The sequence below is a fragment of the Epinephelus lanceolatus genome, chromosome 3, assembly GCF_041903045.1.
Source record: "Epinephelus lanceolatus isolate andai-2023 chromosome 3, ASM4190304v1, whole genome shotgun sequence".
Classification (NCBI taxonomy): domain Eukaryota; kingdom Metazoa; phylum Chordata; class Actinopteri; order Perciformes; family Serranidae; genus Epinephelus; species Epinephelus lanceolatus.
This window is the reverse complement of record NC_135736.1, coordinates 2,741,797-2,761,564: the sequence shown is the minus strand read 5'-3', so window position 1 is coordinate 2,761,564 and position 19,768 is coordinate 2,741,797. Positions and strand designations below refer to the sequence as shown.

The 19,768-nt window shown below is 41.4% G+C and overlaps 2 protein-coding genes across 4 annotated transcripts; one reads left to right on the top strand and one right to left on the bottom strand.

Annotated features, from left to right (window-relative positions):
• Positions 1-6,823: 6,823 nt before the first annotated feature.
• Positions 6,824-16,089, bottom strand: LOC117251134 (uncharacterized). 3 transcript variants are annotated; one of them, XR_004501201.2, is made up of 7 exons: positions 15,730-16,089; positions 14,490-14,607; positions 11,185-11,217; positions 10,092-10,224; positions 9,780-9,943; positions 9,029-9,239; positions 6,824-6,977 (listed from the first exon to the last, which is right to left on the bottom strand). XR_004501201.2 is itself a non-coding variant. In XM_078163374.1 (7 exons), exons 1-5 carry the CDS (start codon positions 14,923-14,925, stop codon positions 9,786-9,788), a joined length of 465 nt encoding a protein of 154 aa, XP_078019500.1. In that variant the 5' UTR covers positions 14,926-15,675; the 3' UTR covers positions 6,824-6,977; positions 9,029-9,239; positions 9,780-9,785. The 3 variants fall into 3 exon arrangements, 2 of the variants coding, with proteins under 2 accessions (XP_078019500.1, XP_078019503.1); XM_078163374.1 differs by lacking the exon at positions 15,730-16,089 and adding an exon at positions 14,903-15,675; XM_078163377.1 differs by lacking the exon at positions 15,730-16,089 and adding an exon at positions 14,903-15,675 and having other exon boundaries at positions 9,078-9,239.
• LOC144459415 (uncharacterized) lies at positions 15,200-18,976 on the top strand. Its single transcript, XM_078163384.1, has 5 exons — positions 15,200-15,428; positions 15,739-15,795; positions 16,641-16,790; positions 16,929-17,030; positions 17,194-18,976. Exons 1-5 carry the CDS (start codon positions 15,306-15,308, stop codon positions 17,203-17,205), a joined length of 444 nt encoding a protein of 147 aa, XP_078019510.1. The 5' UTR covers positions 15,200-15,305; the 3' UTR covers positions 17,206-18,976.
• Positions 18,977-19,768: the final 792 nt, after the last annotated feature.

Sequence of the window (19,768 nt, the reverse complement as noted above, 5' to 3'; positions counted from 1 at the left end):
TAGACATATAAATGGAAATGCTTTCAAACTGGAAAGTTACAACTTCATTGTATGGAACCAAAGGTAACAACAGGTATCTTAAATCACAAGATAAAATGCGTAGTTAGAGTAACAAATGATTCGGTGGCGACAGATGTCCACGCATCACATGTAACTGCGTTCCCACCTGCCTGCCTTCAACAGTGAGGCCATGACTTCTGTTTTGGTTTGATGGTAGAATGTCGGTGAAATAGCGTCGGGATGGGATGGTGTATCTGGGCTCCAGTGTATACAGCAGTGCTCGAAATCCCTGATTTTCCACTACAGAATAAGGACGCAGATCCTTGGCAATAAATGCCGCGATGGCCTTCGTAATTCGCTTCGCCTTTTCCAATGAGGGTGACAGCTTTCTAATTGCTTCCTCGATTGTTCTCTGGTCGGTAGCGCCACTAGTTGCCGCAGCAACAACAGCCTGCCGTCTCCCTGACTCTTCCGTCAGGTGGAATCGAGTTACATGGCTTCTCATGTTTGTTGTGTTGCCAAAGTATTTTATTTTAGCACAACACAGCTTACATATAACGTGGCTCTTGTCCAGTTCGCTTCCGCCGTCAACGTTGTAGAAGCCACACATCTGCTTTTAAATTAGAAGAAGCTGTTCAGCTCTCACGGCGAGGTGGGTAGCGGTCAGCCATGTTTGTTTTCCTCTGTGCGCGTCAGTGTATCTGCTCCAGGTGCGCATCCCAAAGTGTCCCGGAGATGACACGTACCACACTTCTTAGTTCCGCATTATTTAGAACCTTCTGTATTACTCTAATTAACACCTTTAAATAATCAAAATTTGGACGTTTGTGAATCGATTCAGATTCGTCCACGTCCGAATCGCGATGCATCTAAGAATCGGAAATTTCCCCCACCTCTACTAGGCCTGGACATGTGATGAGTTTTGTTGATGGGCGTGGGAACCCCAGCCGCATGTTTTACCGACATGCACGATAATCAGTACATACCTGTATCATGCCCAGATGCACAAAAAAGTCTCTTGGATCCATTGCCTTAACCAAACAGGAAGTCGGCCATTTCGAATTCCGTGGTCATTTTTGGCGTTTCACACGTGTTGTGGTTTAACGAATTTGTCCTACAGATTTGATTGGAGTGACTCCAAACTTGGTTTATGTGCGCCTGACCACCTTTGTAATTGTAATCGCGCTGTTTATTTATTAGGGCCCGAGCAGGAGACCTGCGAGGTCCCTATTGTTTTTCTCCTGATTATTTATTTATTTGTATATATATATATATATATATTTATATATATATATATATATATATATATATATATATATATATATATATGTATATATATATATATATATACACACAAATAAATTTTTTTTTTTTTTTTTTTTTCTTCCGCCCATATGATTGCATTTTTCACTGCCTGAACATACCCCAAAACTCACCAAACTTGGAATATAAGTCACACATGGCGAAAAATTTCATAATCTATTGTCGTCCTGAATTTCCACCACTAGGTGGCGCTATTATTAAGGAAAGTGCGTTTTGGCACATAACTCCCATATACTTTGTTGCACATTCAAAAACCTTAGATCCATTCGTTCAGTGAATTGTGCTGAATCTTGTGATATAGGCCATACCCATTTGCGCCTCCCTTTTTTTTTTCCCGCAAATTCACAAAATGTCGCAAACCTACTTTTTTGAACTCCTCCCAGGCAATTTCACCGATTGGCATGAAACTTTGCAGACAGCATCTGTGGACCCTCCCAACAAAAAGTCATTAAAAGAATTTTGATATTCCAAACAATACTCAAGTTATTAAATAGCAACTTCCTGCAGATTTCGTTGTAAACAGGAAGTGCTGCATATCTCCACATTGGTGTATCCAAATGACATGAAACTCAGATTACCACTTCCCCATGAGCCCCTGAGGCTCTGTGCAAAATTTAGGGTGATGACCACAAGGTGGCGCTCTTTAAATTGAAGTATTTCATATCTCAACATCGGTTGGGCAGATTAACACGAAACTTGGTATAATTATTGTCAATGCCCTCCTGAGGATATCTGACGAAGGACTTACCAATCTACCACTAGGTGGCGCTCTGGTGGCAGTCTAATTTAATATTTGGCACTGTGCCAACACCATAACACTCATGGAAATAAAATTGATAGGGGTGGTATAGACTGGCCCCTGTAACTCGCACACCAAAAATGACCAGCAGGTGGCGCTGTTTTCAATGCAAAAGCGTTTTTGGCTAATAACTCCCACATAATATGTCGCACATTGATAAACCTTCTATTTACGTGTTCTCTGAATTCAGCTGAATTGTGTGGTGTAAGCCATGCCCACTTTCGTGGTAACTTTCCATTCGCTAAATCGCTACAAATGAAAAACGTACTTTTTCGAACTCCTCCTAGGCGATTTGACCGATTTGCACCAAACTTTGCATGTTGCATCTGTCAACCCTCCTGACAAAAAGTTATTAAAAGAATTTTGATCGTCCATAAAACGGCCAAAATATAAAACAACAAATTCCTGCACATTGTTTTCAAAACAGACAGTCTTTCAAATCTTGACCACATACAGCCTGATTGCCACAACACTTTTACTAATTCTGTTACATGGCCCGATGAGGGTTTGTGCAAAATTCGGTGCAAATCAGCCAATAGGTGGCGCTCTGGTGGCAGTCTAATTAATGTGAATGGAAGTAAATTGGAAAATCTTCAAATCCTCTTCAAAGCTCATCGACTTTCAACCTCCCCTCATGAAAAAACACTACTGAATCACTACTCATCACTACTACTGAATACCTACACAAAAACTACTGTTTCACTACTTGATTGCTATTGAGCTGTGTAGTGATTTGTGTAGTGATTTGAATAGTAATGAGTAATGTATTGGGTGATTTCACTACTGATCACTACTGACAATTACTACATGATGCCTATTCAAATCCCTGCACAACTGCTACTTAATCACTTCTGTCTCACTATTGGATTTTGGGAAATTACTATATAATCACTACTCATTCTTTCACATTTATTATTGAATAACTACACAATGCTTACACATTTACTGCTGTATGCCTTCACAATCCCTATGGAATTACTACATCCTTCTGTGTATGTAGTGTTTTATCACTACTGATTTACTTTTCATTTCTACACAAACCCTTTTGAATTACTACTGAAACTCTACATGATTATCACTTAATCACTTCTGTCTCACTATTGGCTTTTGGGAAATTACTATACAATCACTATTCATTCCCTTCACATTTATTATTGAATTACTACACAATGCTTACATATTTAATCAATCAATCAATCAATTTCATTTATAAAGCCCAATATCACAAATCACAATTTGCCTCACAGGGCTTTACAATATACGACATCCCTCTGTCCTTATGACCCTCGCAGCGGATAAGGAAAAACTCCCCAAAAAAAACCCTTTAACGGGGAAAAAAAACGGTAGAAACCTCAGGAAGAGCAACTGAGGAGGGATCCCTCTTCCAGGACGGACAGACGTGCAATAGATGTCGTACAGAACAGATCAGCATAATAAATTAACAGTAATCCGTATGACACAATGAGACAGAGAGAGAGACAGAGAGAGAGATGCAGGTAATAACAGTAGCTTACAACAACATTATTGAAAGTAATAATATTATAGTTATAGTTCTGGCTACTGTGGTACAATATGTTGAAAGTATGTATTAATATCTGGCAGTATACACGTGTGACAATAGTCATATGTGTATAATAACAGTAGACGTATGACTAATGACTAATGATGGCAGCAGCAGCAGGAGGCATCTGGCAGGACCACGGCAGCAGTTATGAGTTATGAGTTAATCTGAGAGACAGTGGAGCACAAAGGCTCCGGAGAAGAAGCCGAGTTAGTGACATCCAGAATGGCCGAGTTAGCAAGATGCAGTAATAGAATACGAGAGAGAGAGAGAGACAGAGAGAAGGAGAGAAGGTGCCCGGTGTATTATAGGGGGGTCCTCCGGCAGACTAGGCCTAAGTCAGCCTAACTAGGGGCTGGTACAGGGCAAGCCTTTTTTTTTTGGGGGGGGGGGGGGGGGGGGGGGGGAAGGTACAGGGCAAGCCTGAGCCAGCCCTAACTAGCTTATAAGCTTATAAGCCTAACTAGTAAGCTTTATCAAAGAGGAAAGTCTTAAGTCTAGTCTTAAATATGGAGACAACAGGAAGATGATTCCACAGGAGAGGAGCCTGATAGCTGAAGGCTCTAGCTCCTGATCTACTTTTGGAGACTTTAGGGACCACGAGTAACCCTGCGTTCTCAGAGCGCAGTGTTCTGGTGGGATAATATGGCACTATGACCTCACTAAGATATGATGGAGCTTGACCATTTAGAGCTATATAAGTTAACAGTAGGATTTTAAATTCAATTCTGGATTTTACAGGGAGCCAGTGCAGAGAAGCTAAAACAGGAGAAATATGATCTCGTTTCTTAGTTCCTGTTAGTACATGTGCTGCTGCATTCTGAATTAGCTGGAGAGTTTTTAAGGACTTACTAGAGATACCTGATAATAGAGAGTTACAGTAATCCAGCCTAGAGGTAACAAAACGTGGACCAATTTTTCTGCATCTTTTCGGGTCAGGATAGGCCTAATTTTCGCAATATTACGCAGATGAAAAAATGCAGTCCGTGAGGTTTGTTTTAAATGAGAATTAAAAGACAAATCTTGATCAAATATTACTCCGAGGTTTCTTACGGTAGTGCTAGAGGCCAGAGCAATGCCATCTAGAGAAACTATGTCATCAGATAAAGAGTCTCTGAGTTGTTTGGGGCCAAGAACAATAACTTCAGTTTTGTCTGAATTTAACATCAGGAAATTGGTGCTCATCCAAGTTTTTATGTCTTTAAGGCAGTTATGGAGTTTAGTTAATTGATTACTTTCTTCTGGCTTCATCGATAAATACAACTGAGTATCATCCGCATAACAATGGAAATTTATAGAGTGATTTCTAATGATGTTACCTAAAGGAAGCATATATAGAGTAAATAGGATTGGTCCGAGCACAGAACCTTGCGGAACTCCAAAACAAACTTTGGTACGTAAAGATGATTCATTATGAACGTCAACAAACTGAAAACGATCAGATAAATAAGATTTAAACCAGCTTAGTGCTGAACCTTTTAGGCCAATTAAGTGATCCAGTCTCTGCAGTAGAATTTGATGGTCAATTGTGTCAAACGCCGCACTAAGATCTAATAAAACAAGTACAGAGACAAGTCTTTTGTCTGAAGCAATCAGAAGGTCATTTGTAATTTTAACTAGTGCTGTCTCAGTGCTATGATGCACTCTAAATCCTGACTGAAATTCCTCAAATAAATTATTATCATGGAGAAAATCACACAGCTGGTCTGCGACTACTTTCTCAAGGATCTTTCACATAAAGGGAAGATTAGATATTGGTCTATAGTTGGCTAACACCTCTGGATCCAGGGTGGGCTTTTTTAGTAGAGGTTTAATTACAGCTACCTTAAAAGACTGTGGTACATAGCCTGTTAATAAGGATATATTGATCATATCTAATATATGAGTGTTAACTAAAGGAAAGACCTCCTTAAGTAGCCTAGTTGGGATGGGGTCTAAGAGACACATTGATGATTTAGATGAAGAAATCACTGCTGTCAATTCTTGAAGAGAAATTGGGGAGAAGCAATCTAAATATATATTAGGTCTTACAGCTGTGTTTGAGGTTAGATAGGTACTATCTGAGGACAGGAGGTCATGAATTTTGCCTCTAATAGTTAGAATTTTGTCATTAGAAAAGCTCATAAAATCATTACTGCTAAGGACTAAAGGAATACAAGGCTCAATAGAGCTTTGACTCTCAGTCAGCCTGGCTACAGTGCTGAAAAGAAACCTGGGCTTGTTCTTGTTTTCTTCTATTAATACTGAGTAATAGTTTGCTCTGGCATTGCAGAGGCCCCTCTTATAAGTTTTGAGACTGTCTGTCCAGATTAAACGAGATTCTTCCAGTTTGGTCAATCGCCAATTCCTTTCAAATTTTCGCGATATTTGTTTTAACTTACGGGTTTGAGAGTTATACCAAGGAGTGAACTTTCTTTGCTTTTTTAACTTCTTTTTAAGAGGAGCTACAGAGTCAAGTGTTGTTCGCAGCGAGCCTACGGTGCTATCGACAAAATGATCAAAGTCGGTACAGGAAACCTCTGTTACTGAGGGACTTGGTATTGAATTTAACGACGGAGTAATCTTTTCCTTAAATTTTGCGACAGCACTATCTGATAAACATCTAGTATAGTAACTGTTGCTGAGTGGCGTGTAATCGGGTAAAAAGAAATCAAAAGTAATCAGATAATGATCTGATAGCGAGGGATTCTGTGGAAAGACTTTTAGGTTATCAATTTCAATTCCATACCTCAGAACTAGATCGAGGGTATGGTTAAAACAATGAGTGGGTTCGTGTACACCCTGACTGAAGCCAATGGAGTCTAATAATGAGATAATTTACTGCTGTATGTCTTCACAATCCCTATGGAATTACTACATCCTTCTGTGTGTGTAGTGTTTTATCACTACTCATCACTATTGAATAACTTTTCATTGCTGCACAACCCTTTTGAAATTACTACTGAACCTCTACATGATTACCACTTAATTACTTTTGTCTTACTATTAAGCAATGACTACATATAAACAACTCACTCCTTGACTTTTACTCTTAAATTACAACATTCTCACAACTTCTGATAATGAAACTGTCCCATTCATTACCATTTACCAGTTCAGTATCATGGTTCAGTATTCAGGTGAGACGTGAAACCAGGGTGTAAAATATCATACAATTTTAATTGCAAATTATTACATTAATTACATTTTACATTAAATTTTGACGCTTCACTGCCTTGTCCTCATAATTCAGCTTGGCTTTAACCACCTTCAAAACCTGTTTCTTGGTAGCGCCACACTTTTCCATCACATAGCCTGTAAGGCAAAAAAGACAAGAACAGAATGACAATTATTAACTAGAAAGAGGCACTCGATGAGTGCCGACCCCCGGCCCGGTAGTTCACCCACACCAGTGGCCCAATCACAATAAAGGGGGTATGGTTTTTAACATGGATTAGCAAGGACTTAATGTATAGGCCCCTCACACCAAGTTTGGAAGCTGTGGGCCCTTTCCACAAAGATATTGAGCAAAACGGACCCAACAGACAGACAGAGGTGAGGTAGTCACAGATGATGCTCAACATGCTCTCCAACTAGGACACAGACCATGGAAGATCAGAAGAACCGGAAAGGGCCACGCAATTCATCCTATGCAGAGCGTATTGATTCTTTTTGAGCGCTGCCATGCTGTCCAATGAACTACACCCCACGTGGTTCTGTGACGTAAGAGTAGTCTGATTCAAAAATAGCTCATGTAGATAGCACATGCGCAGTTACTTCAGTTGCATTATGATACCACATGGCTGAGTAACTGTGCATAGGCTCGCTACATGAGCTATTTTACATCTGATTACTCTTACGTCACAGAACCACATGGCCGAGTAGAGTAACTGCGCATGGGCTATCTACACGAGCTATTTTTACATCCGACTACTCTTGCGTCACGAACCACGTGGAGTGTAGTTAATTGGACAAAATGGCAGCACTCCAAAAGCATCAAGCTTCTGGCCAACTCCTGACCGCCTGACACAGACAGACATTTACACATTCACACAGATTCCCACATCAAGCCATCATGCAAGGCTCCACCTTGGCCCATTGGGAGCAATTAGTGGTAAAGTGTCTTGCTCAAGGACACTTCGATATGCGGATAGCGGAGCCGGGATTCGAACCACCAACCCTTAAAGGAGCAATAAGCGAAATTCATCATTTCTAGATTGAAAGAATTAAAAAATTCCTATGTGAAGAACTGGAGGTGTAATTTCATCTGGAGTATAGCATGACCTCACACACCCTCTCTCTGTGTTGATCTCCAGCCCCTTGTTTACAAGCTGGTCCGGCTGCGCGTTCATGTAGGTTCATGTTCTTCCTCAGGCTCCACTTCACTCAGCTGCCAGCACAGCCAGTTAGCCTCCGCTAGCCTCCCAGCTAGCGGGGGCTAACCGGTGCTTCTTCCTCAGGCTCCACTTCACTCAGCTGCCAGCACAGCCAGTTAGCCTCCGCTAGCTTCCCAGCTTTACGTTAGCCCCGGCTCTCCGTTTGGATCCAACTGGAGCACCGAGCCCTGGTTTGTTATTCAGGTTAAAGTGGGCAGAAGCAGCGGGTATATTGGGCAACTGAGTGAAGTGGAGCCTGCGGAAGAAACACCGGGACCGTCAGGGTGTAATAGTCTGTGGACATGCTGCGGTTCGCGGTGGAGGGGGGAGAGGGCGGTAGACAGAACGGGTGTGTTGTGAGTGCCGCTGTAAGTACTGGATCACCGTCTTCTTCCCATTGAAATGACCGGAGGCAGCACTTTGCTGTGCGGCAGTGTGCAAGCCCCTTTTTAGCTAATACTGTCAGAAATAGGCTAACCTCTCGTGCTACAGTTAATAATGTAATAGATGCTCCTACTGATGTTTCTGTTGCAGCGGGGAAGTCCGCCTGCTCTTGCCCCGTTGTGGCGAGTAAGTTTTAACTCCTTAATTACCAGTTTGTCGTCGTGAGATGGATTGCAAAAAAAGACCTGATAATGACGTTAAACAGAGTGTAAAACCGTCAGAGTAACACACACAGTATACAAATAGTGATGTTAGAGAGCCACCTTTTGGTCAATGTAAGCAATAACCTTATTATAACCAGCTGCTTTAGTCACTCAATTCATATTAGTTTACTGTTTTTTTGTTGTTAATAATGACATCGCAATTTAATCTATAATATTGTAAGAAAAATGGCAAAATAAATGAAAAACAGTGAACAACCACAATCGGTATTCAGTACTTGGTATTTAACCATGTGTTTAAATTTTATTCGGCTTCGGCCACAAATTTTCACTTCAGTGCATCCCTATCAAGCACATGAAGCAAGAAAAAAGCTTAAAATCTCACCAACAAGTGCTTCGAGTTTTCTTGCCTCCAGCATTTTCTTGGGACCAACCTCTTTGTGTATGTTGCACCTCTTTCCCGTCAAGCTGCTTTGCCCCAGTTCTTCTCTCGTGAACAGTAGGGTCAGTAGACCAGTGGTTAGTCTCCGGTACTGTGAGTGGTCACAGTACCGGAGTGAACTCTCGGGCACAAAGACCCCTCCTCCAATGTCAGTCTGTTAAAGAAAACAGAATAATGTACAGAATGAGTACAGACAGAAAAGATTTATTTTTTGGGTCGAGGTGGGGGCCTAGGGGTAGATTCTTTAAGCAATTGACTATGAAAGGAAGGGAGTCAGAACAGCTAGACTATCCCCTAGCAGCTACCCCGTAAACCCCTGCCCTCAAGTGGTCAATTGCTTTTCTTCAATGGTTACCAATGCTTTTGGTATAGAATACATTCACAGCAATGTAAAATATTACAAAACGAAGCATCAATTCATCAATTCTGCCAAGCAACATAGTTCCTCATGCAAGGGAGGGAACGTTAGCCTGGTGAGACCAGACCATTTGCCTTTAGAGCAGAGCAAAATTGAACACGAGCTTGCAAGATCAGGATGGTCTCGCCAGGCTAAGGGAAAGTACCCTGATACGTCACTCTCATATATTGGATCAAATGGGAGGTGCGCATTAACACCAAAAATGCTGTCGCAGCTGTGGGTTGTTGAGAATTTACCATGGTTACTAGCCAATCAGTTCAATCAGCCAATCATTACCTGTTTTCACAAGACATCAGCAGCCTCAGGCGAAGTAATGGCTGACCTCTGCTGCACCCCTCCCATAGCCCCTGAAAGGGTTTGCACTTTATCGAGAAGATCCTGCTGCACCCCTTCTATAGCTCCTGAAAGGGCTTGCACTTTATCAAGAAGATCGGGTAGCTCTGTAAGGATATACACACAACAAACATAATTGAAAAGAATGACTAAGTGAATAATTTGTCTTCCCTAGACCATGGCTAGCATGCTGTGAAATGGTGGTAAAAACAGTGTGGTAATTATATTTGTGTAGGGGGTCTATTAAGTACTTACTGTCAAACAACACAACACTGGTCCGGAGGTGAGAATTCTCCCTCCACAGTTTTGCGTTCTCCTTTTCTAGTGTTTGTATTTTGTTGAGCAGCAGGCCTCTCTCACATGTGGCATCTGCATCATCTAAGCTTTCCTTCAAGAAAAAAATAAAAAATAAGAAAAGTAAAGTGTCTGTAAGAAGAGTGTCCCCCAGAGATTGCAAAAGGTTGGATTGGGGCAAGTCCCAGCGACATACTCGCATCATGTCCAGGGGTTGTACTTGTATATCAAGCTGCCTCACACTAAGGAAACAGGAGATGGGTTCCTGCCCTATGGGCCACTAAGCTCAAGAACCTGTTCTCAAGGCTTATTTAAAGGGATAGTTCACCCAAAAATGAAAATTCACCCATCATCCACTCACCCTCATGCCGATGAAAGGTGCAGTGACATTTTGGAGTCCTCAAAGCAGGGATGGAGTTCCAGGGGGACGAAGGTTAGCAAAAAACGTCATATACTGGTAATGGAAGTCTGGTGATCAAAATACAAAAGATTCAAAATCCAAAAAATACAATGAAACCACCAAATATCTCCATACTGCTTATCTGTAGTGTTCCAAGTGTCCTGAAGCCCACACACATAGTTTTTCCAAAAAAATGCCATTGAAACTCTGTTTTTAGCCTGTTTTTAGGTGAGGCTACAAACTAAGCAAGCCACAGGCTAGAGTGAGGCTAAAGATGGAGGTCTAATTAGGTTAAAAAAAAACTTTCATGTCAGGGCTTCAGGATACTTGGTTCACTAAATGTGAGCAGTATGGAGATATTTGGTGGTTTCATTATGTGATTTTTGGACACTTGAATTTTGAGCACCATAAACTTCCATTGTATGAGATTTTTTGCAAACCTTTCTCCCCCTAGAACACCACTGTTTTGAGGACTCCAAATTTCACAGCATCTTCCATCGGCATGAGGGTGAGTAGATAATGGGTGAATTTTCATTTTCCGATGAACTATCCCTTTAAATAACTTGTCTTATTTTAAATAGAAAATGTCTAAAAGTTGTAATGTTGTATTGAACAGGCTAATGTACTGTAAATGTACTGGAAATTAACACTTACTTGTGAGGAGAAAAGTTCCAATGATTGATTTTCCTGAAAGGAAAGATAACCCCTATTAGATATGTTTCAGTCTAGCATTCTAGTTTGCTTAAAGGCTATTGAACTCAGTATCCATTTTGAGGTTGGTAATGTTAAACCAGAGCACGTAAGGCTAATCAATGAAGGCCCACCCACACAAACATAAAAACACATTACAAACAGTGTTGCAAAGTCTGCTTATTATAAGCGACTTTGGGCTTGTTTTTTTGTAAATTCGCTTACAAATATTGGTAGTTGTGGGTTGCGGTTTTTTGGGTTTGTTTCTAAAGTGTAGTTGCTCATTTGGGCTTGCTCCCAGCTCCATAAGATGTCAAGCAGATATTTTCGATAATAACGTAGTTTGTCTCTTCCTGCTGGACGGCTCCAGCCCGTCCCCCCTCCGCCTATACACACAAGAGGGTCACGGGTACAAGTATAATCTGTTTCTACAAAGACTGTCTGTAGTTTCCCCCATTTCTGGCTTGTAACGTTAATTGTTTAAAAATGGGATCTTCTGCAGTCCCTGTTGCACTATTTCCAACACTTGTCTGAATGTCCTGGCTTAAGTCACTTTATACTGTCTTTCTTTATTGCTGACAGATATATTTAAACTGAAAGAAGGAAAATCTGAGTTTTGTTTTATGACATATCGGTTTGAGGTCCTGGAACTAAAGAAACCCCGAAGATGAGCACATAAAAACCAATAATAAATAGGGGTGGGGGAAAAATTGGATTCTTGGATACATCGAGATTCTCTCTTGAAAGATTATTAATCGATGCAGAAAAATGAATAATCGGAAATTTGAAACTATGGGCCAAATCCACAAAAGGTTTGTGCAGGTTTTGCGGCCGCAAAATCTGCGCAAATGGGTCAAAAATATAGCAGGCTATCCACAAAGCACGCGCAAAGGCCCTTTGTGCACAAAATGCAGTGCAAAATGCATTGACGAAAATGTTGACGTGAATTAAACCGGGTGGAGCTCTTAAACCGGACCGAACCGGTTAAACCGGAAATCGGCACAAGCCTATTATCCACAGACCAGCGCATTCTGCTATGGCACGCGCTGTTACCGTCATTTAGAGCCGTGTATTAACTTTGCGCAATCATTTCTTTCTCTGCCTGTCGCTCTTCAAAGCTTGTGAGCTGTAAATGATATTGAATTGATACTGAATGATATTAAGGGTGAAGTCTAGTCAGAGGGGAGGATCAGGTGAGATGTGGACTTATTTCGGATTTTAAAACTAAAAATGAAAGATGATGGCACTCAGGATCCATCCATAAGCGCTGTGCTGTTACAAACTATTTCACTATAAATCTGGTGTGTGTGTTTAACAGCTGACATGTAGGTGTGTCGGATAGCCTACCGTCAGATCACAATGTCACGAGTCCGTGATTTTCAAAACGCACTCCAAATGCAAATTAATGATATTCAAATAGTTTATTACACCAAAAAAAAAAAAAGGCGTCAGACAAACATGGTTCCATTATTAATTTTAAACTCAAAAGATAATGAAAAAACAACTTAAGTTATGGGTAGCCTAATATATAACATTGGTTTGATGCGCAGCACCGGGACGTATGACACAGTGTGAGAGGTCATGATGTCTGCTCATAACGTAACCGTTCTATAGGAGGACAGAGGTGGAGATCTCACGTCAGTGGCAGTGATTGTAATGTTGTAATCAGACACTAGTTCACGTTTCAGTTGTCCTGTAGTCACCAGAGAATAGTAGTTTAGAATAGAAGGAACCAACTTATTCCAACTTTTTGCGCATGGAGCAGCCGACCTGACAGTTATTCTCAGAGTCTCTGTCCTGCACATTAATGATGCTCACCTCTGTACCAGGTAACACGTTCTCAGGTATGGGATTAGTCAGTGATCTCAGGTGTATAACTGGCACACTGTCATTGATATCTGTAATTGCAATTATTAATGTTGCATATGATGGCAGCGTGCGTAAAGACGCATGGCCTCTGTGGAGAGCGCCACTACAGCTGGCTGCAGCACAGCCAGCTATGACACGTTCAGTCATTCAGATGCAAAACAAGGGCAAACTGCTCTCTGCTGCCAAACTTGGGCGTGTTTGCGCCGGCATATCATTAGTGCAAAATCTTTTGTGGACAGGACGCTAAATTGGGGCAGATTGCAAGTGCAATTTTTGCGCAAATTATGGTGCTATTATTAGCAGGCGCAACCCATTCTTTGTGGATCTACCCCTAAGAGTGATTGAGTGATTAAGGGCAGCCTTTTGTGTTATGAAGTGTTTCCGAACATGCCAAAGACTGTTAATTTACTACAAGGATGCTGCTACAGGTGCACTTTTGTTTCTTTCCTTGTTGGTTCTTTACAAAACTGGGAAGTACAGTGTTTCCCATACACTGACGAGACTATGGCGGCCCGCCAATGCTGGTGAGTCAAAATACAAATAGATGTCTAACATTTTAAAATCTACTGTATATTAACCTCAACGTCTTTTCAAGTGCAAAACACCAAACATATTATTACTGGGTCAGACTGTGAGGTACAGTCATGTCTTTATATCTTTGATCTATAGCCTATATGTTTAAAATCTTTCTATTTTTCAGTTGCTGCCTCCTGTGTTTTTTCCCCGTCAGATTAAATCTGAATAAATATATTTAAAATGTAATGTAGCTGCAGCCTGATACACAGTCAGATTCCACCACTTTTTCATCATTAAGGAAATGTAAGTCTGATAAATGATGAATAAACGGACAACACTGAATAAACTTTATTGTTAACTTATTGACACATTCCTTGCCCTGACCCAGGCTCTTTATTTTAAAGATAAATGTTGTGACAAATGCATGCGTCTACATACACATGCATCAATATCTACGCCCACTGGATTAAAATGGAGGCGCTGTCTTTTATTTACCTGTTGCCATGGTGAATCGTGGAATCGGAGCTCCACTGATGATGGCTTTTTATTGTCGGCTTAACTCAGAGTGAACATACTCAGAGTCGACTGAACTAACTCAAATCAGCTGTTCTGGAACCGGTAACTCAGAGTTTCCCATCTCAGGGTAAATCAACTCAGAGTTCAGATTTAGACTCAGAGTTTGTTGAACCTCCTTTCTGAAACGGACCCCTGGTTGCTTGTTTCTGTCGCAAGATCTGGCAACACTGATTACAAACACGCACCGCACACACAGTGCAGTTCTTCTAACGTTACTCACTCACTGCTAGGCTACTGTAAGTTTGTTAATTCAACCGCAAAATCTGTCCAACAAGCACCAACAGACATGGTAGAAGACAATTCCCTACCTTTCTATTAAGTGCAACTATCTTCGAAAGCAGGTCTGTGGACACAGTTGAAGTCCCAACTCCCGAGCCTCGTCTCTTCTGCCTCGACCTGCTGGCAAGTGTTGCTATTGTCTTCAGTCTGGAAAGAGGAGCAGAAAAATTAAACCACTAACGTTATCCTCCACCCCCTCAATCCTCCCTGTCCCAAATTCCTCGCACAACAACCAAATTCCCCCATTTATCTAGCTAACACATTATCGCAGTTAATGTTAGCCAACATTAGCTTGCTAGCTAGCTAGCTAACTAGCGGTCTATGAGGAGCTAAGTAGCTCGCTAGCAAGTTACTTACGTTAGCTACCACTCGCTAACGTAGTGACTAACGTTAGCTAGGCCAACTTAAGCAATACAGCTAACGTTAACTTAACGTTACTCACAATAGTCGTCGAGTCGCTGTCATCGGCTGAATTGTATACTGTAGCACTAACGTTAACGCTACTACTCCCACCCCTCTTTTCCCTCACCGATCTTCTGTTATACATCCTCACGCTTATACCTGATAAATAAAGCTAACGTTATGTGTTAACGCGAAGGGTAACGTTAATGCATTAGATAGCTTGGTTTGTTAAATTTTAAATGTTGCCCGGCCAACGGTTTTGGCACATGAGCCCTTGCCTTCGTTGGTAATGCGTCACCAGCGATTTTTTTAATTTGTGGCCAAGGGCTCGCGTGCTGCTAAAACCGTTGGGCTTGGAGGTCGGTTGAGTGGGCTCACTCACTCAATAAATACTAACTAGCTAAATATTAATTTAGCTGATAAATGTACGGAAGGATGTCACTATGCCTGGGGCTGGGCATTACAAGAGATATTTGTGGGGGATGTCTAAACTCCCACCACAACAAACAAGACACAGATGGAGAAGGCAAGAGGAACGCAAAGAAACCCCTGGCACTACCACAAATGTAAGTAGCTAGCGCTAACGTAAGGCTAACGTTATTATTTGCATTAAGACGTACAGCTGTTTATATTAGCTAGCTAGCTAGCTAACGTTAAATGACATCACATGAAACATAACTTTGTTATTTTCTAAGTTACGTTAGCTTGTGTTAGCTAGCTAGGGAAGTTAGCTCGTCTAACGTTAGCTATAACGTTACGTTATACATTAACCCAACGTCATTAACGTAATTAAAGACTTAACGTTAGCCGTTGGGTAAAAATAACCAATAGTTGGCTAAGCCTAGCTAACGTTAACTTATTCCTTACCCTGTGCAGGTGGGCCAGCAGACCTTCGATGGAGCAGATCCAGAAATGGAAAGACAACACAATGAGGTACGTTTGCTAACGTTACTAGCTAGCACTCTGTGCTGTTTTTCTCCCAGGATGAAGTTGTAACATTAATGTTATAAGCAAAGGGCTGTGTTGGGGCCTCACTTATCAAAGACGGTGTGAAAGTCCATTCTCACTGAGGGTGAATATCCGTGCAAATTATTCTCGCGGAAAAATATAAAAGCTGATTTCATGGGTTCTTATGGAAGTTTGCGCACCGGGGCGGAACTTTCATGCGGTGAAAAAAGTTTCCGTCCAGACTTTGACCCCTGCGGAATTCGCCGGCGGAACTACACAGCTGGGCCAATGAAACTATTTGTTTATAGTCGCGCAGACCCGGGAGAGTCCAAATCCAGTCAGGCAGGACAGTATGAGAGAAAGGTTGATAAACCTCGTTTCACAGCACCCCGTCCTTTTTGATAACAGACGGGATGATTTTATGAACAATGAATTAAAGGACGTCTGGCAGTCCATTGTCCAGCTTGGTGGCTGCGGTGAGAGTGATAAGTGCTAAAGAAAGTTGATGTTGACGCTTGTTAAACGTTAGCTTGCTAGCTCGCTGCTGCTGCTACTCTCGTCCATGTTCATCCGCACCCGTTCACGCAGCGCGGACTTGGAACACAACAACGCGAAATTCCGCACCGCGTCCGTATGGTATGCCAGGGTCAGAGTGGGTGTAAATGTCTGCACTTTTTCCATCAAGTTTTGGTTTGATAGATCACAAATTTGGCAAAGAAAAGTGTGTATGCACAAAATGGGGAAAACAAGGTGTAAAAAAAGGTGTATTCACAATGATAAATGAGGCCCCTCTCGCGACAGAAACAATGTGTTTTTTTTGTGATTAGCAGACGGCCGATGGAAATAATCAGCACATAGACCAGCAAATGGCTGATGAGGACATTCACATAGACCAGCAAATGGCTGATGAGGACAACCACGCAGATCAGCAAATGGCTGATGATGACGACGACAACCTGCTACAGATTGCAGATGAAACGGTATGAAAATTGGTTCCTATATTTGAGTTCAAATGTGTGGTAATCAAACACAGTTTTAACGATGGTAAAAAATAAATTAATAAAAAAAAACAACAAACTGAAATAGTAACATGGTTTTGAATGTTCTCCTTGCTACAGATAGATCAGCAGACTGATGCAGAAGAGGATTCATTGTCAACAGATGATGTTGAGCAGCTTGCTGCTGAAGAAGAGGACTTGATGTCTACAGATGATGATGAGGTACACAATAAGTGATAACTGTAATAAAACTACATTATTGTCTAAAAGCAGGGATAGATCACTGAACAGGGCTACTTATAGATTTAAAGGGCTTATTCAATGACCCAAAAATTGGTTGTAGTTTTCCAACCATTTGTATTGCTATTCCTCTACAACTGTATAGGTCAATGGATAAGCTTCCGTTGAAGACACGCAAGATGGGCATGAGGAAACCAGCCAGGACAATGCCACACACCCGACTAATGACAATCAGCCACTGTATCCCGGTTCCCAGGTCACCATTGGTGAAAGCCTGCTGATTCTTTTGGCATTCTGTCTTAAGCACTATGTGAATGGGGTGGCTCTGCAGGACTTATCTGTTTTCAATTTTTTTTTCCAAGTATGCTACCAGCCACAAAATATCTCTTCCAAAAGGCATTCACTAACTCAGAAAATGGAATAAGTGAAATACATCATTATTGTAGTAACTGCTTTGAATATATTGACAATCCAGGCATTCTGCATTGTGGAAACTGTTCAGACCCTTTCAATGCAGAACATAATTTAAAGCAGGGCTGTTTCTTTCTCTACATGCCTCTGCTTGAACAGTTAAGAGACCTTCTCAGTAGGTCAGATGTTTCCAAACATCTGAAGGGGAAGAAAATAAGAAAATATGTAAGTATCGGTGATATAATGGATGGTGCTCTGTACCAACAATTACTGTCAGAGGGGAAACTAGATAAGGATACTTTGTCAGTCATCTGGAATTGTGATGGGGTCCCAGTTTTTCGTTCATCCAAGTATTCAATATGGCCCTTGCAAACACAACTCATTGAGCTGCCCCCCAAACTATGAAAACAAAATATAATGACGACAGCACTTTGGTTTGGACCAATGAAGCCAAAAATGGACACTTTCTTAGTGCCATACATTGCTGAGTGTACTAAACTAGCTCAAGATGGTATAGTGTGGGAAAACCCCAGCACTGGTAAAAAACACACTTCCAAGGTTTTCAACCTAGTTTGCTCTGCTGATGCTATAGCAAGACCTCTTCTCAAAAATACTACTCAATTCAATGGCATGTATGGGTGCGATTGGTGCTTAACACCTGGTGAAACTGTACCCAAGGGAGCAGGATTCATGAGGTCATATAGTTCAAAAGATGTACCTACACTACGAACCCACCAGGGACAAGTCAACAATGCACTTGAAGCTCACAGGACTCAGAAGTCTGTATGTGGCACTAAAGGTCCAATGCCCTTAATGACTCTTCCCCTATTCAATGTAGTAGATAGCTTTGTTCCAGACTATCTTCATTGTGTGTTGCTGGGTGTTATGAGGCAGCTGGCCTCCCTTTGGTTTGACACTACTCACCACTGAAAACCATGGTTCATTGGCAAACAGATTCAAGCTATAGATGAGCGCTTGCAAAGTTTTGCCCCACCATCAGAGATAACACGCCTACCAAGGGCTATGTCTGAACGGAGACATTGGAAAGGGTCAGAATGGAGAGCTTTTCTTCTGTTTTATGGTTACATTGCTTTGGATGGCATCCTCCCCACTGTGTATCTGAGACAATTCTTTCTTCTCTTGTTTGCAATTCATCTGCTGCTGCAGGAGACTGTTACAGAGTCTGCAGTTGAGGAAGCTGATAAGATGTTGACCAAATTTGTGAAACAAATGACAGTATTGTATGGTAAAGAGCATACCACTTACAATGTTCACCAGCTTCTCCATGTCCCCAAGAGTGTGCTAAATCTTGGGCCACTGTGGGCAACGTCCACCTTTTCATTTGAGGGAAACAATGCTGTTCTTTTAAGTGGATTCAGTGGCACAAGACACATTCCTGAACAAATATGTAAGACACTGTATCTACAACGAGTACTTGTCAAACAGGTGTCTCATCTACTGCAAGAAAGCAGTAACTGCAAATCACTATTCGAGACCCTCACCACCAAAAAGAAAAACGTGAAAAATAGACAGCATCTTGCTACTGACCTTTATGGCATGACAAGACATCATAGTCCACCCCTGACAAACCTGAAGAAGCCCATAGAAACACTGTTTGGTTGTCACATAGAGGATAGTCAGGTGTCTGGTTATGACAGGTTTTCTTTCCAAGGTTCCATTTTTACCACAGCACACTATGCAAGAGAATCACGAAGAGACAACTCAGTAGTTCTGGTTAGAGATGGTTCATTTGGTGTATTAGAAAAACTGGTGTGTATCCACTGTAACTGTGCAACTAACAAGTGTGACTGTGAGGTGAAAACGTGTGGTGCTTAGAAAATTGTCTCAAAAACACACAAATACCTGTAGACATTACAATATAGGCATACAGTTGGACTCTCTCATCAAGGAGGTCAAACTGACGGATGTTTTCTTTGCCATTAGACCAAGTGAGATACTCAGGAAATGTGTTCTCCTTAAAGCTGAAATGAGACTCCATGTAATTCCTCTGCCTAATAGCCAAGAAACGGATTGAGCCGGAATCCAATAAGTCTTATACGACGGAGTGTTCGGGCCACATTGAAGAAAAAAAAATTCGGAGATTGCGAGAAAAAAGTCAAAATATTACGAGAATAAAGTCAAACAGCGCATTTCGACTGACACACAACCAAATTGTCAGAACACCGGCACGGTGCTGGTTCCTGAACCTCATTATGTAGGCTACTTACAACGGCATGAAAGACAATCTGACATTCTGTTTGTTGTCGGTTATTTCCTTAAAAACTATGACTTTATTATCGTAATATTAT

Coding starts and splice junctions, on each gene's coding strand:
- LOC144459415 (XM_078163384.1), top strand. CDS start 15,306: ATGCCTGGGGCTGGGCATTACAAGAGATATTTGTGGGGGATGTCTAAA. Junction 15,796..16,640: donor TGGAAAGACAACACAATGAG/GTACGTTTGCTA, acceptor TGTGATTAGCAG/ACGGCCGATGGAAATAATCA. Junction 16,791..16,928: donor TACAGATTGCAGATGAAACG/GTATGAAAATTG, acceptor TCCTTGCTACAG/ATAGATCAGCAGACTGATGC.
- LOC117251134 (XM_078163374.1), bottom strand. CDS start 14,925: ATGACAGCGACTCGACGACTATT. Junction 14,608..14,902: donor ACAGCGACTCGACGACTATT/GTGAGTAACGTT, acceptor TCCTCTTTCCAG/ACTGAAGACAATAGCAACAC. Junction 11,218..14,489: donor TAGTTGCACTTAATAGAAAG/GTAGGGAATTGT, acceptor CTTTCCTTTCAG/GAAAATCAATCATTGGAACT.